Source organism: Montipora foliosa, chromosome 4 (assembly GCF_036669935.1).
Source record: "Montipora foliosa isolate CH-2021 chromosome 4, ASM3666993v2, whole genome shotgun sequence".
NCBI lineage: Eukaryota > Metazoa > Cnidaria > Anthozoa > Scleractinia > Acroporidae > Montipora > Montipora foliosa.
In genome coordinates this window covers 9,439,027-9,465,923 of record NC_090872.1, presented here as the reverse complement: position 1 = coordinate 9,465,923, position 26,897 = coordinate 9,439,027, and the positions used below count along the sequence as shown (strand labels likewise).

The window sequence follows — 26,897 nt, the reverse complement described above, 5'->3', positions numbered from 1 at the left end:
GTCAACAGGCCATTTCTGAGTTCATGTCAATCTCGTTCCCAGAGCCTCCGTTACCCTTGTCCAGCCAGAAAACTCTGGTTCCGGTTGAATAACTGCGCGTGCGTGAGGGGAGACGTTAGAAATCAACTTGAAATCAACAAAAACACTGGAGGTCACCTTGCCATGAAAGAGCTTACTTTTCACTCGCCAGACAGTACACATGAGTATAAATACATCTCCCGATACACTTGAGACATTTAAACTACGGAAAGTAAGAAACTAACGAGATACATTTTATCAATCAAAACAGATTTCAGTATCTGTTGTCGCGCAAGTTACAATTGCTGTATTTACAAAAACAAAAACGTTACGGAACTGGCAAGTTGTAAAACGATTTATTTCTAGATCATCTTCAACTTCTTATAGATAAAAATCCAAAAGAAATCACGATTTTTGAGTTTAAAATTTGAAAAATGAAAATGGCAGGAAATAAAACGGTTTTTCAACAGCCAATCAAATATGGCCTTTTTTTGGATTCGACCAGAGTCTCTCTTTCCCGACCGCCGACCAAGGGAACGAGATTGAGTTGTTCAAAGCGAGTCTACGTGCGAAGTTTTTCTTATGAAAATTAGTTTTCATTCATATGTAAAGTAGAACTAATTATCATCACAAAATCTTCGCACTTAGACTCGCTTTGAAGAGGAGGCAGTCATGAACTCGGAAATCACTTACTTGTTGGGTGCATGCTCCCAACTGAGTGACGCCATAGCTCAGTTGGATGGCAGAGCTAACTAACCACGAAAAGGGATATTGCTTGCGACAAATGTTGAGTAGGTTTGAACAGGTCCTCGAACATTGTTAAAAGGGTTAAAAAATGTTGAAAGCGTGTTAAATCAAGTCCATTTAAACGTTCGTTTAACATCGATTCAACATTTTCTTTGTTTTCTAAAATTCGGAGTTGAATAATAAAATAAAATAAAATAAAACAAAACCCGGTGTGGCCAACACATGCGTGATAAATCAAGCCCAAAGAACGAACAGCAACAAAAATTTCAGAAACAAGGGCAAAAAACAGTAAACAGTTGAATTGCTAGTGTTTTATTTTGTTGACAAGTAAATCACGAATGCCTAAATAAAAGCTAACGTCACACATTAACCAACAAAACGAAGACAAACTTAGCGTATGCTGGTTTAATTTCTAATGAAACAATAAAACGTTTCTTAAAATACTCTTTTTCGTGAATTAAAATTATTTCTTAAGTCACTCAGCTTAAAACAGCTGAATCTATTTTTTTTGTCTCCCCTTTCGATAAAAAACAAACCTTGACTTTGTCAGTTAATTCACCGATATAAAAATCCCTTGCCGTCTTATAAATACAAATTACGATTGATTTGTAAATTTCCTAACATTTTTTCCCGATAATTCGAATTCACAAGAAGATGCACCATTTCATTTCTCCATTGTGTTGGAGAATTTGGTGATTCCAGTCAATTGAATGTATTCCGAGAAAAAAAAAAACATCGCGTGGCGACTTCGGAAGCATTTAGAAATTTCTTTACTTTCAATACATTTTTTTTAAAATGCCTTCTCTGCAGGTGTGACGCCTACGCGAACGTAAAACAAATGCTTCACGCTCTCTCTTCATTTCAACGCCCTTCGTGCTCATTTGGAGCAAAAAACTGGATTATCTGAATAACGTTGAAGCGCGCGCGTTTTCAAACGAATCATAACCACAACCATAAACCACGGACGAATTTATAACGCTAAACTAAGAAAAATTAAATATTTTGATTGCATGCGAGGTAAATTAGGGCCAAATATGTCAAAGTCTAAACTACTTTGGAAATACAATGTTCCACCGTCCAATTTAGGGAAAACGAAGCCCTTCCAGCAAACTCGAGGAAATCGAGTTACATTCACTTAGTAACCACTGAATATTGATAGCACGAAGACACCACAAACAGACCGGGACACGACAGCGTAACTCACGCTAGAAAACCACTTTCCTACCGTCTTGCAATAAAGCGTTTTCGCGTGGAATGCTCTTTACGTCTACACGATGAGGACGAAGATATTCTCATCCCTCAAGCAATGCTTTTATAAGCTTGTTATATGCAACTGCTTCACCTTTTTACTATTTCAAAAAAGTCCAGCGTCCAATAGCGTGCGCCCCTTCACCCTACGGGCTCAAAACTATCAACTCCGCAAAATGAACACACATCTGGGGCCGTCCAAGCATCTTCCGTGTGAAGTGTACCGAGTATTGGAAGCAAGTATTTTAGCTCAATCTGTCATCTCGTCGTCCATGTTGGGGGAGCGAGGACTGGGATTGCTTGACGATGGTAGCGAATAGTCTTCCATAGGTTCTTGGTTATCTTGGCTAGATGTTTTTGCGGCGGAGCACCGACTGCTGCTCTGTGTGGGCTCCTGTTTGACTTTAACCGACTCGCTGGTAGCCGATTTAGCTGTGAGAATTGAAGATAACAGAGCTGTTGTTGTATCCGATGTCAGGGGTGTGGTTGGGATTCCATGTGCGCGAGCATGCATCTCAAGTTCCTACGATTGAAATGAAGATTACAATATTAGCGCCAAAAACTGTGGTTTCTGCGGACTGGCAATACTAAGGTAACGATGATTGGCTGGAATTTTTCGCGCCCCATTCTTGGCCAATCACAGGCAAAGGCAAAGCCAATGCTGACTTGCCCACTTGCGTTTTCCCTCGCTTGGCGCCTGGAAGATTTAGCATCACGTTCTCGTGAAACGCGAACGGCAAAAGTGATCACGTGACCATCATTTTCCCGCCATTTTCTACGTTTGCCGGTTGCCGCTTGCCATTTCTATGTGAAAGTGAGCATTTCGCGTTTGCCGCGCCGTGAATTTTCTTCTCGGTTTTTCTTTCACATAACAAGTTGTTTGTGGAAAAAAAATAACCCCAAAAACAATTTCCGGTAAGTCAAACGAGTAAAAATTAGGTTTCATGGTTATAGCGCGTTCACAACTACCTCCTTACCGCAATTTTTTTCATAACTCCCGTTGACTATCTTCACTCGCAAAACAGCTTCATCGAAACTCGCAAAATTTGACAGGTAAGGATTTTCATTTTATAAGGCGTCTTTTTCTACAAACAACGAGTCCACAACAGTACGTGAAACGGGAAGCCGACGTCTGCCGTTTCACGTACAAACACGATGCTAAAATCTCTCTATAATAATAATGAACTTTAGAGCGGTTTACAATTGAGTGTCGAAAGTAATTAACGAATTACTTTGGTTTCGCATCTACTTCACTCGGTGATTGGTTCAAAGTTCTCGCGCCACTTTTTCAACCAATCAGGCCTCAGTTGTTCAAAAGTTGGATAGCGCCACCCAGCGGATAAATCACTATCTAGCGGATAACCACTAGCGAAAGCAATTGAGTTATCCAGTGGATAGTGATTTAGTCTGTGGATACCCGGCTATCCACCCTTCGAACAACTGGAGCCAGAAGTGAAACCAAAACCATTCGTGGCTCGCGCGTGCACATTTTCCCGCGCTTTGTGTCGGCTACGTGTAATTACTTCGAGTTTTGATTGGTTTACTGGATTGTCTCCGTCCTTTTTGATTGGCCAAAGTAATTACTTTGGTTATGGTTTTACGACACTCATTTGAAAACCGCTCCATCAAATCAAATGTTGGGGAAAACCGGACTACCCCGCGGAGAAAAACCTCTCGGGGCAGTGTAGAGAACCGACAAACTCAAGTCACATTTGACGCCAAGTCTGGGAACGAAACCGGCCCACATTGGTCGGAGGTGAACCTCCAACGCTGCATCATCCCTGCTCGTATACTTGTAATGAGTATTAAATTGAATCCCGCTCTTAAAGGGGCTAGTTCACGCTATTTTAGGCATTTTCAGCACTGATCGAATGGTCATAGAATTAACTAAAATATCAAAATAACTGTTCAAAACTATAGAAAAACTCTAACAAAACACAGGGAAGCAAAGAAGGGACATGGATGGACAAAACTGGAGAGGATTGAAATGGATTGAATTTGGGTAAATTTGAAAAACGTCGGCCCACCTTTTTTCAAATTTATATCAGTCTATATCAAAATGTCATTTACAAAGCTTGAAAATCATTCTCAGTTGTTATGTTGCCGTGATTTTGCAAATGAAAGACTCTTGCTCTGCCAGTTTGACGTTTAGAGCTCATAATTAACAAAATTAAACGAAATTACCTAAAATAGTATGACCTAGCCCCTTTAAGAAGAGCGATTCCAACAATATGGCTGCATCGACCAAACTAACCTGAACTCGCAGTAAAAGTCTTCGGTTGAGTTCCTCTGTGTTTCTTTTGTCGTCTTCAATTTGCTTGATACGTTCTTGTTCCCGCTTCAACTTTCTTATATAATCTACGGAGGCCTTTAATATTGTTCCCTTGTTTTGACGCACGTCTCTAAATAAAACAAGTATAACCACAATATCAGACACTTTGCAAGTTGTTGAGCGATAGAAAAGCACTGAAAAATGAAAACCGAACTGAATGTAATAGACCCTTCTCCAACATGGCGGCAACGGATTTGAATGAGTTAAAATTGAACTGAATGAAAAACTGATACCAGAAATAGAAAGAGCACCTTTACTTTAGTAACCCTGCAAAGTTTCAGCGTATTAGGTGTTATAACAGCTGAGAAAATGTAAGTTGAAATTTGACAAATTACCAGACTTTTGTATGACTGGCGGTATACGTCATACCCCCACTCATAGAAACGTCTGTAAATTTTTCATTTTTCAACTTGCATTTCCTCAGCTGATATTACACCTGATATGCCGAAACTTTGCAGGGTCACTGAAGTAAAGGTTCTCTTTCTATTTCTGGTATTACTTTTTAATTTTAACTTATTTGAATTTTCGGCCGCCATTTTGGAGAAGGGTCTATCCAGCAGGGTACAAAGGCAGGCGACTTACGAATCTTGACGCGGCAGAAGTGTTCCTAATTCCTTGATTCTGTCATTGATGTTAAATCTTCTTCGTCTTTCAACTATGAAGAGTAAAAGGAAATTAATTACTATGGTCTTGAACGCATTCCCATCCGATGTGCACTTTTCCGCAATGCCGCTAACTTAAGTTGTACAATGTGGTAACAAATCTGACATTGTGAATGAAATCTTTTAAGTGTGAACATCAAAATGGACAGCTTCTAGGCAGCTCTTTGGCTGTAAAAGATGGCAGTAACTTAAGCGTCTGTGGACGAAATCCCAAAGCGAAAACATTCGTCTTGTACTGTACAAGGTGGTGTTTACGTTTCTGGTCGGATGAAACCATAAAGTGTGTCAAATGAAAAGAAAGCCGCAATGCTGTTTCATTTTCTAGACAAATGTTTTCCTTATTCAAAAAACCCTCAAATGTGAGCATTCAAATGAAAGCTACTGGACAGAACTTTCCTAGGCAGTGCTCAGTGTGTGATTTCCTATATGATAACTGAAAAATAATCCCACTTATCATTCTACTTACTCATATTGTGGTTATCTTTCTTCTGTCGGTCTTTGGTGTAATGTTGCTCCAACATTAAATCTGAAGGTCAAAGGCAGATTTCATTGATATTGCAGAAAGAACTCTTCATCAGCACAGATGAATGTGTTGGGAGGGGGAGGGGGAGGGGGGGGGGGGGCACAGCAGAAAGGTATGCCTCTTAAAAAATTATGAAATCCAGAGGCTAGGAAGTTTTCTTTTTGTCTTTCCGACTGAGAAAATTTCTTCTGAAAGGTGGAAATTGAAACCAGTTTTGAAACAAGTTTGTCGCGAAGACAAGAAACTTGTTTAAAAACTGGTTTCAATTAAACTAAATTTATTAAATGAAATTTGTTTCAAAGGTATATAATTATTTTATGCTACAATCATAGACAAAACCATTGGGAAGGTTAGCACTTCAGATGTCTTCATTGCTTTTCTCCCCTCCACCCTCATTCAATGTTGTACAGAACTGAATGGTTTTAGTGGGAAATTGTTGTGTTACCTTCCAACATTGAATAGGGGGGAGGGGGGCTATATAAGAGAAGGTGAAACTGTTTCTTTTGCGCTTTAACAGAGGCGGATTGAAATACAGCTTTTGCGTGGTTCATTTACACAACCTTCCCAACTACTTTTGTCTATGATTGTCGATATGTCAGGTTTGGTTGCCCTTAGATGCCCTATTGAGTTGCACTCATTTCAGGGACCTAACTGACATTTAAATATCAGAGATAACGACATCATTCCACCGACCTTGTGGTTCTTGTTTAATGACAGCAGGACAACTGGAGGAGGGCGCAGTGGCATGAAGCTGCAAAAGAGAACCAAAAAATTAATATTCTCATATAATTTAAAACCAACGATTTAGTGGGAAATGTCAGTGGAACCCATTTTGGACATGTTGATTTGTATAGATGAAGGGGGATACAGGAACTGTGGGGGATAAATCCTCATGGATTTGAATAAAGACCAACGGCAGATTTGATCAACAACATGGATTTACACCTAAGGATTGCACCTTACATGTACCCAAGTTGTCTGAAAGGAAAATAGCGCTACCCACTGGATATAACTATCGCCATTAAATGTGTAACTCAATTGGTTTTGATAGCAGCTGAGAAGAGATTAATTTTATCCCAAGGAAAGAACCATCTGCCTAATCCCCTTTAACAACCAAGGTCTGAATCACACTGGTGAGTGGTGAGTGCAATCACTACTGCCTTGATCAACAACCCTTCTTTAATGAAACACATTTTAAACTGTAGTCTGGTAGTGTCTTTGTTGAAGCCAGCCTCGATGCAATTTGATAACGAGAATGAAAACTCAAAAAGATGTTTGCTTTCATTGAGGGCTCCTCGATGCAACTCAGAAACAGCTTATCACGAGCACTTCATCAAAAACACCACATTCATTCAAAAAACGGCACTGAGCATTTCATTTTGTATTTGAATTCTTGCTCTGTGAACAACATCAATCATGAGAACTTCATTAAAAAAACCACACTGAGAATTCCATTTTGTGTTTGAATTCTCGTTCTCTGAACAACATTAATTCAAACACTACATGATCAATGTGAAGTAGAGTTGACTCTCTTCAGATAGCAGAGTATTTGTAAACTTTTTATTTTCACGAGCAATTAATTTCCCTGAGGGCACAAAATCAAAAGTTGTGATCAAGCCTGTTTGGCACCAAATCTATATTGCAGCAATGCATTTTTAACCTCTCTTCAAGACGTATGACTTCATTTTGTTATTCATGATCTTCACATGATTTTGTGAGACAATTTGAGTTTTCACCTCTTCCATGCTGATAAGTAAAAAAGCTACATGTAGACTTATGTGCATTTTAATAAGGAATGACACAAGCTTAACCATGTACTGTAGAAAAATGAACCTTAGTTGAGTTAAATGCACACGATATATTTTACCTACCAAAGGTGCCATGCCCAGACCATTGTACAAATCAAACATGTTGCTAGTGGTAACAGGTGGAACCTACAAGGAAATGACCATTGATCAGACAGACCGGGACAAGACAAGGCACATCATTTAAATACTGCCAGTGCCCCTTTTCACTTTCATGCCCATTATTTGGGATTTAAAAACTGGTTCGGCACGACTGGTCAAAGTGAGCAGTATTTCATGCGCAACCAGTTGCCAAGGCCTTCTTGCCGACCTTACAACATGCATTGGCTGACAAGTTATTTGCATTGTACAGTGTCAAGTGAAATCACAGGACAATGGGAGGAAGTGCAATCATGCTCGTAGCATGTGCAATGACATCTAAAGTTTAATGTCTACAACTTTTAAGGTTAGATTAGAAACTTCCTTTCAAGAAATTAAGGATGTATTATTTCCTTCAGACTCACAAAAAGGAGGTTAAATGCAAATATCTTTTCTTTACACTTCCTTTTTTGCAAGGTATTTTTGTTTCAAAATCCAGCATGCTAGTAGGGCTATTTTCTTTATTTAAGGCAAAGATATGGTCTAAAGGTGTCAAAACACCAGTGTTTTTCTTTTACATGGAACCTCTACAAGTGACTGTTCTACAGAAGGCAAATGATTTAAGGGTGAAAGAGGCTCACAAAAGAATAATTCTCTTCAAAAGTAGAAATATCAAATCAAGAAACCATGCTTCCTCCTACACACTTTTTGTCAACGAAATGTGTCATCAAAGCAGTATTCCAATAAAAAACACCTGTGCTTAAACAGATGTTTAAAGTCTTTAACCCAGTTTCCATGGCATTGTGTCATTTTGTGTCCCATGAGAAAACTTATCCTCAGTGTAACAAAAACGCAACCATTGAAATAAATACGAGATTTGGTTTGAATGTTTACAAATTAACTGCTTGACACTGTTTTCATAATATATATCTACACACATGTACACTGTACATAAGTGGTTGAGAAGATTTTGAACAAAACTGACGGTAACCTAGTAGATGCTATCAGCAGCAACAGTGGTTCTAGTCTACATACTGGATTTGGCCTTCCCAAGGCCGACAATAGTTCTTTCACAAAATTGGAAAGAACTAAATGGTGCCAAACATAAGTGATTTGTTTGATAAAAATAATCCCAACTCAGGCTTTTGAAACAAATCATTTCAACACATTTTATAATAATAATAATAATAACTATTATTATTATTATTATTTTATTGTCATTATTATTATTATTATTATTATTTCTGAAAAAAAAAAAAAAACACAAGAATCTTGTTTAGAGTATGTCTTATGTCCCACTTGCTTTAACAATCTTGTGAGTTATCTGGTCAGTTTAAGACCTGGTTTCCGAATATGGACAGCTTACTACATGTATCTTGAAAGACACGGGGAAAACAGTTGCAAGAGCAGGCCACTTACCGAGCCAAGAGTCAGAGAGGCATCCCAAGGAAGGCTATCATCAACTGGATTTGATTCAAGGCTGGAAAGAGATAACAGAAACATCCGATTACACCACAGAGAAGTTTGACAAAAGTGAACAAAAGGCCTATGGTTCACCTTCAAAAGTACTACAAGAAGTCATCATATGATTTTGCCATGACTACCATAGATCGTGTTACAACGTCATCTGACTGCTTGATGACTGTGGTCACAGCATACTCCATGTTTACATTTTTTTAATGCCAACACAGAGAAGGAAATTGTGTTACTTCAACTTAAACTATTTGACCCCCAAAGGTTGCATTGTTCAGGAAACACTAAAATCCTTCACTTCCAATGCAAAAAGTACATTTGATTTTGTCAATTCACCGGTTTCTTTCTCTATCTTCTGATAGTTTAAGACAACATTTTTTGCGGTCAAGGGAAAAAAATGATTTTATCTTTTTTATCTCAATTGCCAAACTTCAATTATGAAAAAACAAAAAAAAGAAATCAAACACTCTTTCCATGGGTAAAAGAAAACTCACTAAATTGGACAACTTTTAAAAGTCTCACCTGATGATATCATCCAGTAAAGTCTCGACCTTCAAAAGCAAAAAAAAAATCTTGTATTAGTAAACACGGCAGAATTATCTCTAAACTGGAGGAAAGAATGTCTTGAAAGGAAAAAGGCACTTATTGATTACTGAAATCAGAAAACTGTTAAAAGGACTTTAAAAAACTCTGCTATAATTAATAAAGAGAATCATCACTTCTAAAACCGTAAATATTAACATGAAACTTCCTGTTGATGCTTTTAACTTACAAGAGGAGGAAATGACAATCAAATTACCCCAATGTCTCTTTCTCATAAAAACTAATCCCTAGCAAGTGATTTGATAAAATGAAGCACTCACCTCTGATGTGTTATTTCCTTCAGGACTCATGACAGCCATGGGGCTCTCAGGTTGCCTAATCAGATGACCAGATGCCAAAGCTGCCACCGCTTGTTGATTGATGGCATTTAATGTAGGTTGACTTGCACTGCTAACAACAGTCACCAAGTCTCCCGCTGTAGGCGATCCTTGCGTTTTGAGGTACTCCTTCAGTTGCCTTTTTTGTTTTTGTGCAATGAAGTAGCGAGTGGGATTTTCTAGTTGTGTTTTCACCTAAGAAACAAGGATATCACATCTCCTCAACACAGGAATTAATCAAAGATGTTTCATGACAAGAAATCCCCAGTGGCCTACCATTGTTATTCTGATGAATAATCCTTTGGAAGAATTGGGAACTCAATTAAATAATACTGTTCTAAATTCTTCGGCACTAACTTAATTTTTGTTGGCTCTCCGATCTCTGACTTTCCAAGCGACAGGCTCAAAATATATAGGTAAAGTTCTCCCATCCCAGAAGATCAATTTTCCTACAGCTCTACTCATTTGACCAAACAAGGAAAACGAGATCACTTTCTGTAACCTAAACTTCATGGTAACAGATACCTTAAAGAGCAAAAAGGTCAAGCCCCTTAGCTACCTTTCCACTAGAATATTAATAAGGACAAGATATCACTCCCACACTTTGGACTTTCCAAGGGAGGCACGTTGTCGGAAATATATTTTTTTTTCATGATCTTTTCCTATCACACATGAAACCAAATCCTTCTTAATTTGCTTGGGCACATAGCATTTTCAGCCACATGTATATTAAATCCCTTGAAAGTTACATAATAAAGACTAATAGCAAAGAATGTTGAAAGGACATTCAAAGACGTTTTCACTCTCTTCTACAATGGCTTTATTTGGTCAAAGCATACCATTCCTTTTAATGTGCACTCATTAGTATCACAAGAACCATGGAAACAAATAATAATATTGTTTTCCTATTTACAGTATGTTGGCGTGTTGTGTCAGATGCTGAAATTCTTAAATCAATGGTTGAAGCATTTGCAAATTAACCACAAACAAAACAGCTAAATCAAGGAAATTTGTTTTCGTTTAACTCCCCTTGTTATTTTCTTCAGCCTTAAATTGGTCAAAATCACATGATTTATGTAATTTACTAAAAGCATCAGTTTCAACAACACAAGAATATTGATCTTCTTGTAGCTTTGGACAGTAGCAGACACAGTTTGCAAAGATGAAAACAATAAAAAAATTAAAGTAAATTGCAAAATAAACTGTAATACCTGAAGTACGCTTGATGGAATGTCTGGAGGAACAGTGGTTGGAGACGAAGTTCTTGGGACAGCTATGCCTTGAGACTGAGGTAGTTCTTTCAGGCCCTGCTGCTGTGCCTGATACAACTGCAGCTCCTGTTGCTCAAGCTGCTGTCGTTGGAGCTGCTGCTTGAAATTTGTCCTTGTTATTGGAGTCGACATTTTCTTGATGGGCTCTCCTCGGTCTACAAACGAGCGAAGCACCGGTGGATCTGGGCTGGGTTTGCAAGAATTGGAGTAAGTTAAGATCCATTTGAGCGGATGCTTAATATGGTCAAAATAACTAGAATACGTTGGAAGAGCAAAATCTGTAGGCATGGTAGCTTCAGTGTGTTATTGTTGCACAGGAAATACACTGTTGCTGCTTAGGAAAGGATGAGTGGCTTGCCTGAATGCAATGGCTTGCTGCAAGTCACCTGAATTTGTTATTGTATTATAGGATATGAAATGAAACATGTGGACACGTTTAACAATCTCTTAGGTAGACAGTTAAAAATAGTAATTGAATAAACCAGGCCTAGGTCTAAAGGTTACTCAAATCACGCACTGAACATGCACAGCAAGAGTGTTATTCACTTGAGACCACTTCCTGTAATGTAACGCAAGTCTGACATGTTCCAAATAAGGGAATTCAAAGGCATGACGAAATGACACACCTCTAAATGATAAATTAACAGGAAATGAAACATACTAACACAAAAAGAAAAATATTATGATATTCTTAAAGTGAATCACAAATGCCAAGGAAAAGTAATCAGATACAGTACAGAGGGAGCACAGAGATGGCTCTATTTCCTGGTGATTTCCATTCAAGGACATGCCCATGTCATTATTAAATTTATGATAATCAAGATTAACACTGCTTCATGTCAATCGTACATCTCTATTTGACTGTCTATCCTGGCACATCAAATGGCACAAAAGGGATTTCTTTTTTTAATCCCATAGGTTATTTGATTGAAAATGTACTGATATAGTGATATTTTTCCTGCCTTTCAAGATTTCTTCAACTGTATTCAACTTTCATTCACCTTACATGTGCACTTCATTATTTTATTTAGCATTTAGGTTTTTGGACTTTCTAGTGCCAAATTAAAACTGCAATAGTTCAAGTTTGTAGAATAACAATAGACTTAAGAAATAGTTGAATGAGGATGACTTTTGGAGAAACCTTGTAAACAACAATTTCTGCCACTCTAACGTTAAACATAATAAACTGAAACAAATTCATTAACTGGGAAGGAAAATTTTATCACACTTCAAACAGTTTTCTTTACCACCCTTATGATATAGTAACCCCATCAACAACTCAAAGTGTTATTACACTAAACATATTAATAATTATTACTGATTTCAAAAGACTCAAACAGCTCCTCCTTGATTTTATATTATTATCCACCTTTAGGAAATCAACTACATGTAAATGCTTGTCGTACTTAAAAAATGAATGAATACGAGATGCAAAACCGATGGAGAAAGTTCAACCTTCAATGCACAACGAAATTTCTTCATCAGCTGGATCGCGAGTGACATCGGCTAATTAATATTCGACAGGTTCCTGGAGACCAAGCCAGAACCAAAACATAGCGATAACGTTTTCGTCAAAAGGCTGAAAATCCACTGGAAACTGAAATCGAAATAGGGAAAAATCCCTTCCTGCTGTCGTGAAATTCACTCTGGGAGCACTTCGCGTATATCTCCTCGCTTTATATCGTGGAATAAACATGTTTGAAAAATATTTGTAAACCCACACCATTTCCAAAATTCGGGTTTTTACGATGCCTTGAAACTTAATACAAGCAAGATTGTGTTAAGAAACACGTGAGCTTACCTGAAACTTTATTTTTTTTAAATAACCGAACAAGCTTAATAATTAAGCTTCGAGAAGAATTTCACTGTGACCTTAAAACGTAGAAAAATTGGGGATCAAACTAATGATTAGGATAAAAAGCTACGATCACAAGAATAATTATTTTGATGACATTGAAACTTACTAACGTAGAAATATGCCTGAAAATGATGCAACTTTCATGAACGAAGACGCGTCGCTGAAAACTTTAAACAGGTTGACATTTCGATACTGTATACTGAAAACGAAAAAACAACCTTGCACACGCAAACTGTGACATGTTTTCTCCAAAAACAGTTCGCCCAGACAAGTTCAAATGAAATCCAAACAGATATCTGACGTAGGTGGAAAATACTTTTAAGTATAGGGTGACCAAAAGGATCGCCCCCAAAACGCTAGAGATGAACTGTAGCTTTTTTGCACATACTGGCGCAAGGTAGTATGCGCATTTACGCCAAAATGGTTTTGACTTGTACATTGTACGATCGTCACTTTTTGATAACATCCAGAACTTAACACTTTCCGGATGCATAAGCATACCTATAAATTTAGTCGTCCCACTTGACAGACTCTTCAAATGGCGAGCAAATGGTGGCTTCGCTGCAGCAAAGATTCAGCTGTTAAGGGTACATCTACGCAAGCCCGTTAGACTTAATTGTATGGAGGATTGCCTCCCTCCCCCAAAAGAGAGATTATTTCTGGAAAGGAAACCATTGAATTGCATGTTTATCCTATCCAAACTCAACTTACCTCGGTCGATCCAAAGACCTTGACTTCAACGTGTAAAATATATCTCCTTCGTCTTGCGAATCGTAGCCGTCTGGACTAAGAAGATCAAAGTCGAGATCTATTCCAGATTCACTCATTTGAAAGCCTTGTTTGAAAGAATAGAGAAAGCTGAGGTTTCGTCACCAACGGATCGAAGAAACGCTATGCTCTCTCTTCCTTCGCGAATTTCATCCTTAAAGGTCAGTCTTCCATATTGGTTTGGAACGCTCGGTTCTCATTGGCCAAGGGAGACCACGTGGTGTTGAAAAATAGAGAATTACGTCAACAAGGAGGCGATTGGTTTTCGGGAAATAAGATACGTCATTGAAGAGGTTGTCCTCCTACTCTCCCATAGCCTTCTATGGAAGAAAGAAAATAAACTCGAGAGCCAATTGCCCTTTTATGGAGGAACAAAAACATCGTTCTTGAATGGATTTACCTGAGTAAATGAATCCTTGCTTAGATATCGTATGGACGAACTTGTGTCGTATAAAGGACTACCTGTAAATGTCAGAATTTTCCATATGTTCATAGATTGATAAATTTTGTTCGGCTGGGTAAATCATTCCTTAAATTTGTCGACTTATGAAATGCACAAAAACATAAAAGTGGACGGGAAATAAAGATCATATCTCACAAAGGATTAACCTGAAATGTCGGTCCTTGAGAAAATCAAAATTGTTCACAAACGAACAAGCAAGTGACACCCACTTTTGAAACTTTTACTCCCCGCAAATTGATTCAGCACAACGCTGGCCCCTTGACGTATGTTACTTTGCGACTTAAGCTGCTTTTCTGATTTGCTTTGATCATTAGACGACCAAAGAAAAGCAACAATATATGAGGTGAGTTTGTTCAACAGTGAGCTGACATCCAACATCGCCGCTCACAAAACTGGCCCCGATCCAAAGCTATTTCAAACTGATCTCTCTTCTTTGAAGAAGTAGTCTTCGAAACAGAGAATTGCAATTGTAAGAGAAGAAAAGATTAAGGTTTAAAAGGAAATTATTCTTAAAGATATCTTCAATTTATAGAGGGATTTTCACTGAGCACTCGAATTGGGGCCAATGTCTTTTCGACGACGGAAGTATAAAATAGTACGCTATTAAGAACATGAAAACTATCTAAAATTTGCAGCAAAACTTTAAAATACAGTCGTTTCGACGTCAAAATGTCCCGTTGCACCGTGAAGTTTTTGCTTTAGCAAGCCAATATCCACTATTCCGCGGTTCAATATATGATTCATTCATATATCATTTCGTTCACTGATTCATTCATCACGATCCGCTCTTCAGTGGCTTCATAGCTCAGGTGGTTAGAGGTCTTGGAGCGTCGTACCGGTATCGCGAGGCACGGCTTCAAACCCCGTTGAAGTCTTGAAATTTTCAGGCTTCTCAACGCAATTGCTAAGAATGCGTTCATAACTGCGAGGATCATAGCTTTACTTGCTTGTTGTTGCTTCGCTTTACGAACCAAACCTCGTAATGTTTTTTTTTTCTTACGGACACTTAAGCGTGAAATATGGATGCATCAGACTTCCGGATCAGGTTTTATTTTTGGTAGGAGTGAGATACACGGAATATGAACCACGAATAACTGCTTTTGATTGTTAGTTTCAATAATCACTAAGTGGGTGATTTCATGTTGAAAGATTACGCTTATAGTCGAATGCCTACGAAGACAACAAAGCGAGGTGCTTTCAAAAACAGACGGTAGTGATTTCTTATCTAAGGTGCTTCCACACTGTGTTAAAACGCTGACGAGAAAAACGAGAATTTTCACGACCCCTGCGAGCTCATGCAAGGAACATTTCTACCAATGATTATTGCGTTTTTAGCTTCGATTTTCGTTGCCTTTGATGCAGATTTCTTGTTAAACTTTAAAATCCCTGTAGAAAATAAAATAATGAAACGTTTTGGACTACAAGCGAGGGCGTGGTTAATTAAATAAAATTGAACTCTAAACAGGAAAAGACCTTCTTTATGCTTGCGTGACACATTAGTATTCCTTCTTGTGCCCTTTTCACGCCTTCTCCACACCCCCGAAAAAACGCGTGGTGAAGGATCGACCTTTGGACAGAACCACCCAATGAAACGCGAGACTTGAGACCTAAGTTGTAAATAGCCAACTGGTTTGCCTCCGGCAAGTTCAGTGCTTGGCTCAGCTACTAGCTGCTCTAAAAATCCGAGGGTAAATAATGATACTTAATTACTTAGAACGACGAAACGGAAAAGATTTTATCCCAGGAAAAATACAATGGGAACAGGAAGCTATTTCTAATTTGTTGACACACTGCGTGAGTTCAAAAGATTTACATTTTCAATATATTTATCGAATAATGATGGGGGATTTATCCCTACCTATTAAAACAATTAAAACACACAGGGGCAGATCCATACCGGCGTTTCCATCGTTTTACGGAAATTGGTCAGAAACACGGGAAAGGGGACTTCGGAGAGTGAGTAGGGAGCTTAAGCACGGGCGTTTTTGAGACGCGGACGGCAACCGGAAGAGAACATTTCGCGTGCCAGGACAGTGGTGTCTCCCAGATTTTTATACGAATCATCTCTTATTGAGAAAAGGTGCTTAGCAATGTAAATGTGGTTGTGTGAAGACAAGTTAAAAGAGAAAACAGCTCACTTCCAGTTGCCCCCCCCCCCCCCCATAAACGTTTTTCGTTGTTTTGGAAACCGGTCATCATTTATCCCAGATCAGCCCCTGATTACTATTCGTCTCACGTATACTTCCCACGTGGTTATGTGGGTTCATTCAATTTCAGTTTGCGAAGTTCTTGGCCGACCTCTTTAAAATATTTTATATCGTACGCGCGTCTCTCCAATTTTTTCTGCCTCTCGCCATTTTTATCGCTGACGTCTTGATTCTGTAAGATATATTTAAATAACCGGAAATCCAAAAAAAAAAAAGCTGCACTTTGTTTATTTGCGATACATCCTACAAAACCGAGACTGTTTAACGTCTCATTTTTTTGCGTATTCCGAAGATGTTTTCAAGGTCTCTCCTCGGCTTAAAGATATCGCCAAAAATTTTTTATAGTTTGCTCGCGGCAACAGTTTATTTGAAATTTTCCACTTGATTCTCAAGAAGATTTTCTGCACGAGTTAGCGAAGTAAGGGAAAATCAGTTTATTTTATTAAGAAAAGTTGTCATGGTTAACAGGGACACATGTGTAAACTGTAATCTCAAGCTGAGCCCTTAAGTGTCTGCCTTCGAACTAAAAACTGCTTGCTTCACTTTTCTTTAATTCATCGTAGCAACTTTGCTGTGATAATTAGTACAGCCTTAACATGTATTTCACACATACAACGCACAAAGAACGAAATATATTATCGGCTGAAAAACAACCAAATACATCCGGCTGCGCGTGACTTGCGAACGCTCAAAACACGTGACTAAGAAAGCCTTAAGGTCTTGTTTTTGTAAAGAGAGTTCTATTGTTTAAGATTTGGTTGGAACAAGTCTTTTGTAATTCCACAGTGGCGCAATGTCGAATTCAATGACAAAATATTACGGCAAGTGGCTGAAAATGGAAAGACGGTGGTCAAGAAGACGATTGTAGTTTGAACGTTAATAAAAAACACCCGTAACTAGAAAAATTACGTTTATCGTCGTAATTTCGATTCTCTTTAAATTTTCGCGGCAACGCAACTTGAGTCTTTCAAAATTAACTCAGTCTGGTCTATCGCAAGGCTTGTTTTAGCGCTTTAGTTCTAAAATACGAATTCCTTGAAACTTCAGTAGGATAAATAATTATCAGCCCTTTCGGTGTGAATCGAACTTAGCATATCTACGACTTCTCTGACCATAGGCAGCCGAAGCTCGCGTCACTTTAGACAGCCGTTGAGAATTTAAACGCGTTATAAGACTTACTATGGGAAATAAAATATAGTCGATTATGAAGCCTAAAAAATGCTCAATTTAACGTTCAATCAATAAAATGAATCAAAATGACTTACCTCTGGGGTATTCTTGTGCCTTTGGAGTTTATTTTACAGTTTTGAAAACACGGACTTCCCGAAACTGTAAAATAAACTCCAAAAGGCACAAGAATACCCCAGAGGTGAGTCATTTTGATTCATTTTATTGATTGAACGTTAAATTGAGCATTTTTTAGGCTTCATAATCGACTGTATTTTATTTCCCATCCAAAGTCTTATAACGCGTTTAAATTCTCAACGGCTGTCTGTAGTGACGCGAGCTTGGGCTGCCTATGCTCTTGACGGGATAAAGGATGGATATGTGCGATGGCTAGCTATATATGTCTACGAAAACGTCACCTCAAAGACCGTCAATACTGAATATAACTTTTCACGTTCGTAAGTCTTTCACGATTTTTCTTCCTCATTTACGTCGTAAACACTGTTGGCGAAGTATCCCAAAAATAAAGTGTGTACAAGCGGTTACAGAGTAAAAATAGATAATAAAAGGTTTTTTTGTTGCATGCTATTAATTAAAGGTTGTCGTCAAAATCTCAAATTTGGTGATTTCACGTTGTTGTTACGCAGAGCACTAAAAAATGTGCTAAAAACTCGTGCCGGACTCGCAGCACGCTTTTTTCTTCTCTCTTGACCGATGATACTATTGTTTTATGGCGTTGTAGTTGGTGTTTCTTAAACTCCCTTTTCTTTTAAATTAAGAATTATTACGTGCACCTCGACCGCGCCTCAATATTTATCCGCTTACTTTTTAAACAAGCGCTTTATGACAAAAGGATAATTTCGGGAAGTTTTAACGCTTTCAGGTCAACTCACACTTCATCACAAAAGACAAAAGAAATCACCAGTTCCTCATGTGGTTACAATTAACTCTTATCAACTCACTTATCACCAAGCACGTGCGAACACAGAAAAACGCGTCGCTTTGAATTTCCACGTGCTAAAGGCGCAGAGACTGCGTGCAGACGAAGGCTTCTAAATAATTGTACACGAAATGCGTCACTTCCCGCAGATTTTTGCAGTAACATACAGTATGCACCAAGGTCAATAAAGGGTTTGCTCTCCAAGCCGTATACCAAACTAAATAATGAGTTTTTTAATGTTGGACTCTTACAAACAAAGAAAAATATTGTTTTGGGCAGAAGCTGGTCTTATAATTGTATGTTCTTCAAGTGGTGAATTGACGATCTCCAGTACACATGATCTTTTTGTACCCAGTGGATGTATAGAAAGTAGCCCAAAGTATATGCGTCCGTTTTTTTCCGGGAAAAAAAAAACAAGAAGAAGAAATTTGAGAAAAGTAGAATCGCTAGGGTGGTTGGTTAGGCATTTACGATAAGAAGAACATGGAGTCATAATCACACAAAAAACATGTGATAATCATGGTCAATGTAGCCTTGTTTTTCCTTTAATGAGATTTGACGTTTTAAAATCGCCGCTTGACGAAAATTTCAAACTTTGCAAAAATAGAGTAATCACGTACCTGATAATAAACTGAGAGAATTCTTACTCTACGGGTTTGATGGAGATAAGTACCCAGAATCAAACTGAAACAGACTGCGAAGGTCAAATTGTCTCTTAGCTTGACGCATATTTTAAATATACTTTTTCCCAAAATGGTGCGTCTCTTTCTTGATATAAATATCCTTCTTTCTGTCCAGAATCGATGACACTTGCGTTACTTAAAGTTCTATCACAATTGAGCTAGAAACGAACACGGAGGTGCAAGGAAAAACAAAACGACCCATACTGGCTCAAAATTCTCTTCAATTTGCTTCTGCCTGTCAAATTTTCTGTTGAACATAAAATTGACCCCAAAGCAAGTTCAAAACCAAACGAAAGCAATCGTCCATTCAGACCCTCAGAACTGCTCTCGTCATTTGCGCCAATTTGAGGAGAAAGTGTTGCCTTCGTGATTACATCTTCCAATTGATTGCGGACAAGAGCTTAAAACCTGGCCCCATGTCACAGTACTCACAACCCTAGCTTTTAACATCGAGGGACGTTTAAACCCACAAACTCCTCGAAGAGAAGGCAACGGAGCTCTCGGTGTTGTAGCCTTTCCCTGCATGTGATCGGTCTGGCTGGATTAGATGGAAGGCAGGGTTAGGCTTTAGGGTTAGGCCTCTAGGTGATCGAGAGTAGGCTTACGTAAGCAGGGGCGTCGAGTGGTTTTTACGTTTAGCTACGCACAAGAAGACGTAGTGAAACGAGCAACGAAGGAGCGAGCCTCTAGGGGGGTCTGGGGGCATGCTGCCTCTGAAAACGTTTATTATTGGGGCCTGGTAAATGTCTTTTTCCGATGATTTCCAGAGGGAAGTTTCCGGAATCAAAGCATGAGAAAACGCCAACTATTCAGTAACTTTGTTGTTTATTTGTGAACTTTTTGTACTTATATTAGACTAGTGTACATGATTATAAACTGTAAATGTGGCTACAGGAAAAGAGCGAGACGTCTCCCTTTACGACAGGAAAATTCGGAAACTTTATTGCTAATATCCACATTCTTGTGCTTGTGCCATGCAAAGAATAGACCTTTTCGGCTTGCACATTTTGTTTTCCCAATACAGATCATGTGATAATACTCAGGAGGCTTGGTCCTTTGTTTTGTTCATTAAAAAGAGTGCATATGCCCTCATTTTAATGAACAAGACAAAAGACCAAACCTCCTGAGTATTATCACATGATCTGTATTGGGAAAACAAAATGTACAAGCCGAAAAGGTCTATTGCCAAAGAGGGCAGCCTCTCCTTACTCATAGTGCTTCGAAGAGGGGTTTTTAGGCTCTTCATGCCACAAAAACTGCGTTCGGCAGTGCAGGTTGACACACGATAGCAGGGACGGTGGAGCGTATTTTGTATTGGGGGAGGGGGGGGGGGGGGGCTAACAAGCAAGCGCCAGAGACGCTAACTTGTAGAAGGCTCTTGGGAATTCTCTGCCAGAAAAATTTGAAATCTTGAATCTCGGAAATGCTATTTTTCAGCATTCTCGACGAGATGTGAAAAACCGCAAAATGACATGTTTTACTACTTGCTGGGAGCTTGTGTGATCAAGTGTCTCGACCAGCGGAAACTGAGCCAAAAAATAAATTGTCGAGGTAGGAACGGGCGTTCGAGCGTAAATGGTCGCTGCTCCCCCAACTCAGGAACCTTCACTAAGACGCTACGACTATGTACAAAGACGCCATCTAACGGAACAAGCGAACTATCGTTGTTGGGACTAGCGTATGTACACCACACCATCGTTTAATAGATAGCATTTTCCCGCCCTTTAATAGCGCTTGCGTTGATCATTATTGCGTCTTGATTGGCTAATAAGGTGGCCTGTGTCTGCTGTGATTGGCTGGGCTGCAGTAATTCCTCAGGTTGTGATTTTTCTACACTCCAATCAAAAATTTCTTTATTCCAAGTATTTCTTTTCCGGATCACTGCCCCAGAGTTTTACTTTTAACTAAATGAAGCTGTTAATCTTTACTTGAGGAGTACAATTCAGGGGATATTTTTTGACGTCAATCATCATCACATCTTTATTTTGGATTTTAGAGTAGCTTGGTGTAGTTAATATCTCTGAGAATAGCAGTTATCCTCCCAACGATGCACAGAGGAAAGACCACTACACCGGGAACTCGATACCTTACTCTTTCCGAATAGTGTGTGGGTTCTTTTACTTATCACAGGGTGATGAACATTGAACAAGAGTGAATTAGATGAGAGTGTTCTTATGGCATGAATGGGCTCCCCAGCACAGACACAAATGAATCTATTTTTGGAATACCCGTTCCCGCGAAAATCATTTGTCATGTCCCCGAAAAAACATGGCAGAAGCAGTCACGCGTGATACGGCCTCTTCTGATGGGTTAAAATTGGCGGCCCTTAGTGTGTTTCGCGCGCAAAATCCATTTGTTACTGTGCTGGGGCAAGACCGCAAAGTGATAAATCAACACTCTTATCTAATTCACTCTTGCACTGAAAGGTTGTGAGATGGGGCCTGAGGGTTATCGTCCTTATCCGAGAAGACAAGAGAGTCTAACCATTGGCAAATGTCATTACAAAGAGAGCACTTTCTTTGCAGTCGCTTAAAAGAAATCAGAGTGTTGGTCCGTTCGGAGTTTTGATCCCGCGATCTCCGCACGGTAGTCTGCTGCTCAACCCTTTGAGCCAACCACCGACTTTAGGGAGAAGAGCATGGACACTCCGTGACGCATACCAAAACAGGTGTGCATATATTTATCACCGTTTCAGGACATATCTGCCAAATAGGCCAGTTTCGTATTCTAACGGTTGGACTGGATCTAGCATGAAATGGAGGCTAATGTGTGCAAATTAATTTGCATTTGAAAAGAATTGCCTCCATTTCATGCTAGATCCAGTCCAGCTGTGAGAAATCAAAAATGGTCTATAGGCCACTTTCAAAACAACCATAATACTCTTTGTTTGTCCCCCCCCCCACCCCCGCCAAATTTTGCATGAGCATTGTTTTTGTTTTCTCTTGGGACCATTGTAAGTACCAAGAGAAACTGGAAATAATGCTTATGCAAAATTTGGAGGAACAAACAAAGAGTATTATGGTATATTAGAAAGTGGCCTATTGTAGCCCTTTATTTACTCCCCAAAGAAAACGCAGCACATTCATAATTCAAAACTTTATTCACAATTTTCAGCCTCCTACCTACTAAATACACAAAAACAATAATTATTAGTAATTGTTCAAATTGTCTCGCACTGCAAATGCTTCACGGCATCGTGAAGCGGCACTTTTCATCAAGGTTGCATACGTAGCGCACCATCGAGCCTTATTACTTCTCCATTGATCATTGGGTTTTCTATGATGCTCTGCACCAGCTGCCCAAACTCTGAGGGGTCTCCCAAACGACTAGGGAATGGAACTTGTTGTCCAAGTTGGTCCCTGACTTTTTCAGGCAGTGAAAGCAATAAAGGCGTCAAGAAAAGTCCTGAAAAATTTAATAGATTTTAATAATAATAATAATAATAATAATAATAATAATAATAATAATAATAATAATGTTATTAAATGAAAGGTGTTACAATTGAACCCACTGGGAACTCAGAAAAATCCGAGCCCCAGATGGGATTCGAACCCACGACCCTCTGTGATCTAGTACGGATGCTCCAGCTTTGTTCCTGTCCCTCCCTTCGCTCCGGGTAAGTATTGGTAAACTTTCAACATTCCACTGAGTATTCAGTGTGACAGGGCCTGGGTGGTTGCCGCTTACAGGGTTGTCATGGTTACATTTGGCATGTGCTTGCAGCTCCCCCACAGACCTTACAGGCACCTTCTCCACACTCATCTATTGGTGACGAGTTTAAATACTTATTCAACAAACTATGGCATCCAGTTCAGGAATAAAAACCCAGAAGACATTGGAAATAACACCAGTTCTCTCACCACTGCACAAATCCTATTCCCCATAGACTGTCAGCTTACCAGGTGCTATTGTATTGACTCGAATGCCAGTTTTGGACAAATCCCTTGCAATCGGCAGAGTCATTGCAACGATTGCACCTTTGGATGCCGAATATGCAGCTTGTCCAATTTGACCCTCGTAAGCAGCTACACTGGCAGTGTTGACAATCACCCCTCTCTCCCCTCCCTCATTAGGTTCATTTGTTGCCATTTGCTCTGCCACAAGACGAATAACATTAAATGTCCCAACTGCATTAACCTGGATAACAAAATGTAAAAAAAAGAACATTGCATTCATTTTCACGTTCTTAAATACAGTGTAGCATACGGCGACAAGATTTTGACCCAAATGTAGTTATTTTGCCATTTATGTTATCGCATGCATTTTGGGATGTAAGCGACAACATTCCTCATGCTTAAAAAATATTGTGCTTTAACAGTGAATTAGGTATCACTTGCCTTCAGAAACTTAGGTGTCTTGCATTGTGAATTTGCATGACAAATGAGTAACAAAGTTAACTCTTATTCAAAATGAAGTACTGTTAGTAATTTAGGATAAGATTAATTGACCATTCAACTATCATGTAAGGAGATATTTAAATAACTCTGTGGTTTTGCTTAAGTTCATGAATTGTGCTGTGAAATGGCAAGCTTATACATATACCAGGTAGAACCATTTAACAATCTTTATAGGCCTGTTTTGTTGTGAACCTCCAAGCCATTTCAAACAAAACATTTCACACGTATTGGATTTGGTACCACTGACAGTTTCAAATTCTCTTGCATTGCATTATGCCATCGTCAAGATGGACTTATCACAAAGGTTGCATACGTAGTGCTCCATTGAGTCTAATGACTTTTCCATTGATTGTTGCGTTTCCTACGATGCTCTATACCAGCTCCTCTGTTCTTGTTTTATCTACTGGATTGAATCTTTACAAGGGGGTACACTCATCAACCCTTGCCTTGCAATCATTTATTCTGAAGCAAAGCCAGTCTAAGAATGACAGCAGTAATGTAAACAGGTACCTTTAGAACTTTTTCAAATTGATCCAAAGGGTGTGGTCCCTTTTTGGAAACAGTTCGCATTGCGATGCCAATTCCAGCGCAATTGACGACAGCAGTAAGAGGCCCAAACTTCTCAATAGCAAGTTTGATGGCTTGTTGGACATCAGCTTCTGAAGTTACCTAATAAATACATAAATGATTAATAACAAGTTTAATCTTTCCCTTCTTATGAGTGAAACCATTCTCATCACCAGAGCCCTGGATCGACCCAAGGCTCTGGGAAACTCTATGCAGGAGAACATGCGCTGTAGGGTTCTTACAGCCAAAAACTTCCAGTGCCTGCTCACTCCTTGTGCTAACATGAATGCCCCAATTAGAGACGCTTTTGATTGTTATTCACGAAAACCAATGAGAAGACACTTTGTTTCAGGGTTCCCCAGAGCTCTTCTGTCCCTCAGTCAAGAGACAAGCTCTCGGTTCGAGATTGTGAGTGACACTTAAAGATTATTCCACTCTGTCTAAAACCAGACAGTTTCATTTGCCAGAGGGGGCTAATTGAGTGGTGAAGGGTTAATAACATCTATATGTACTCTTCCTAAAAGTGAAACTTTAAGGTCCACCGTCAACCGACAGGCTTTTTGACCTTTTGTTTTTGTTACGGAAATTTGCATTGCTTATCGTAGCGATCTGATTGGATGAATCTAAGCTTTGGCTGGATTTTCATGCATGAAAATTGTTTCGAGGCACTCAATGCCTCTTGGTTGAAGGTGGGCCTCTAAGAACTGTGGCTTACTACAAATTTCCAAAGAAAAAGATCAAAATTTTAAAGCCAGCCTTGCAGTATTATTTTGTTTTAAATCTACAAACTATTTGCTGGTTAGGACATCTATTGTCTATGGCCAATATGGCCACGGTGCGAATATTGCCTATTGCAATGACTAACACTTCAGAAGAGAGACATCCTGTTGCTTTAATTTCACACATTTCAAAATCTTGATATTTTTCTTCGGGAAAACTGTAGTAAGCCATAAATGATCCTCGTACTAATCTAGTGGACAATTTAAAAAAATTGTCTCGTATAGTTTTGCCACAGTTATTTTTTGTTACCCTCCCAAGTCTTGAAATGAAAAACCTAACCACATAACACCCTCCAGGAATGATTCTGCAGTGCTTTTCCATGGGTAAAGGGTAACAGGTAAAGGTTATTAAAGGGTAATGGGTAATGAGTAAAGGGTACGTGTGTCGAGAACAGATTGATTGAAGGATTGTCGAATATATCATTGTACTAGAACGGAGAAAAAGTTTTTACTGTAACGGGGGCGCTGACATCAATCGATTCTTTCGGTCTTTGAATTTCTTAACAGTGCCACATCGGAGAATGTTTTATAAATAACGGAGCTTTCAAGTCCAATAAACCCATCGAAAAAGATAGATGCTTGAAGGTTCCGTTATTTATAAAACATTCTCCGATACGGCACTGTTAAGAAATTCAAAGACCGAAAGAATCGATTGATGTCAGCGCCCGCCCCGTTACAGGGTGACCGGTAACGGTTAGGAGTACGGGGTAAAGGGTGAAGGATAGAGATTTCTACCTAATGGTTGTCATGTTGGATTTGTAACTAGATAAATTTAAATTTCAGCATCTTAATTTGTTCAATTTTCAACAACCTAACCGGCATCGTAAGAATTACCATGAGTAATATTACCTTGTTGCTTTCATTTCGCCCATATAATGTTGATCAATGAAATTGATCACGGATTAGATACAATTTAATAGTCAAAATGTAAAATACAACCTAGCGAGAGCAAGCTATCCACGGTGACCATGCGAACAAAGGAAAAAAGAAAATTTAATTGAAACAATTCTATCCGATCTTGTTTGGCAAACTAAATGAATGAGATTGAAGTAAGAATGCAAGAAAAAGTCAACAATATGCAGTATTCTGGGTGGTCAGCAAACCAAGTAGTATCCCCAGCCAACAAGATGTAACTTGAGTAACAAACACATTGCTAATTACCATGTTCGTTGCAAAAGCCCATTTCGACTTGTTGTTTTGCTTTGCTTCAAAACAAATCTTCAAATGAAATGAGTTTCATTCGGATGAAAATGCTCATTCCACAAGCAATTACTGTTTCAGTGGATTTACAAGAGGACTCGCTTTCAAAAAAGAGACCAACAGGTGAATTTAGAATTAACTTGGATTAGTACAGCTATAACTTGGTCGTGATTGCATGCAGAAATTTTGTGCTTGTATGCAATGAAAATGGTTCGTTGCGTGATGAATTAATTAATTTGCTTCGTGAGTTCAGAGTCACCTTATAAATTGCGTATTGTTCAGTACTTATATGACACTCAAACAAAACCACTTTGTCTTTACTTCATAACTTGCATTGTTCCTCAGATTACTGAATCGTAGTAAATGTAAGTAAATTGTTGTCACCTCCCAGTGGGTACAATTGGGCAAGATTTCCGCACAGGTCCCTACTTCATTATGCATACACTCCTTTGTTTCAAGAAAACAATAGCGATAACAATAGACGTCCTTTGGGACTGTGGCGCTTTGTTCTTTCTTTTTAGAGGTTTTTTTTCTAAGTCTATATGGACTTAAAAAAAGCCGGTCGAACTTCTGTCTGAAATACGGAAAATCGAACAGTTTTTCCTGCAATTTCGGCACTTTTCCTGCAATTTTACCCATTTTTCAGTTTTAGAATAAGCGCAAGAAGTGGAGTTTCAAGCAATCGTTGTAATAGGGTTCAGATTCGCAAACAACAAACAAACCAAATAAAAGTACTGTCATAAGAAATTTAACGGCTACCTGCTCTTTTTATCGTGAAATTGTTCTTCCTG

General features: G+C 38.9%; 2 protein-coding genes across 2 annotated transcripts in view; both read right to left on the bottom strand.

The window, feature by feature from the left end:
• Positions 1–1,056: 1,056 nt before the first annotated feature.
• Positions 1,057–13,886, bottom strand: LOC137999753 (microphthalmia-associated transcription factor-like). The gene is made up of 11 exons (XM_068845647.1): positions 13,647–13,886; positions 11,018–11,264; positions 9,750–10,001; positions 9,409–9,437; positions 8,833–8,893; positions 7,402–7,464; positions 6,224–6,281; positions 5,474–5,533; positions 4,928–5,000; positions 4,268–4,415; positions 1,057–2,536 (listed from the first exon to the last, which is right to left on the bottom strand). The coding sequence occupies exons 1-11, from the start codon at positions 13,760–13,762 to the stop codon at positions 2,264–2,266; spliced, it is 1,380 nt and encodes a 459-aa protein (XP_068701748.1). The 5' UTR covers positions 13,763–13,886; the 3' UTR covers positions 1,057–2,263.
• An 8,358-nt stretch (positions 13,887–22,244) lies between these two features.
• LOC137998937 (3-hydroxyacyl-CoA dehydrogenase type-2-like) overlaps positions 22,245–26,897 on the bottom strand; it is a 6,740-nt gene continuing 2,087 nt past the window's right edge. Inside the window, exons 2-4 of the mRNA XM_068844781.1 lie at positions 24,071–24,229; positions 23,063–23,300; positions 22,245–22,568 (exon numbers count right to left, since the gene is read on the bottom strand). Of these exons, the coding sequence (XP_068700882.1) occupies positions 22,378–22,568; positions 23,063–23,300; positions 24,071–24,229 (588 nt within the window). The 3' untranslated portion in view covers positions 22,245–22,377. The remainder of the gene's footprint in view (positions 22,569–23,062; positions 23,301–24,070; positions 24,230–26,897) is intronic.

Bases quoted from the DNA above. Each gene is read 5' to 3' on its own strand.
- LOC137999753 (XM_068845647.1), bottom strand. From the start codon at position 13,762: ATGAGTGAATCTGGAATAGATCTCGACTTTGATCTTCTTAGTCCAGAC. The intron at 7,465-8,832 runs GTAAGTGGCCTG...ATTTCCTTGTAG, and splicing joins CCTCTCTGACTCTTGGCTCG to GTTCCACCTGTTACCACTAG. The intron at 5,001-5,473 runs GTAAGTAGAATG...TACTCTTCATAG, and splicing joins GAAAGATAACCACAATATGA to TTGAAAGACGAAGAAGATTT.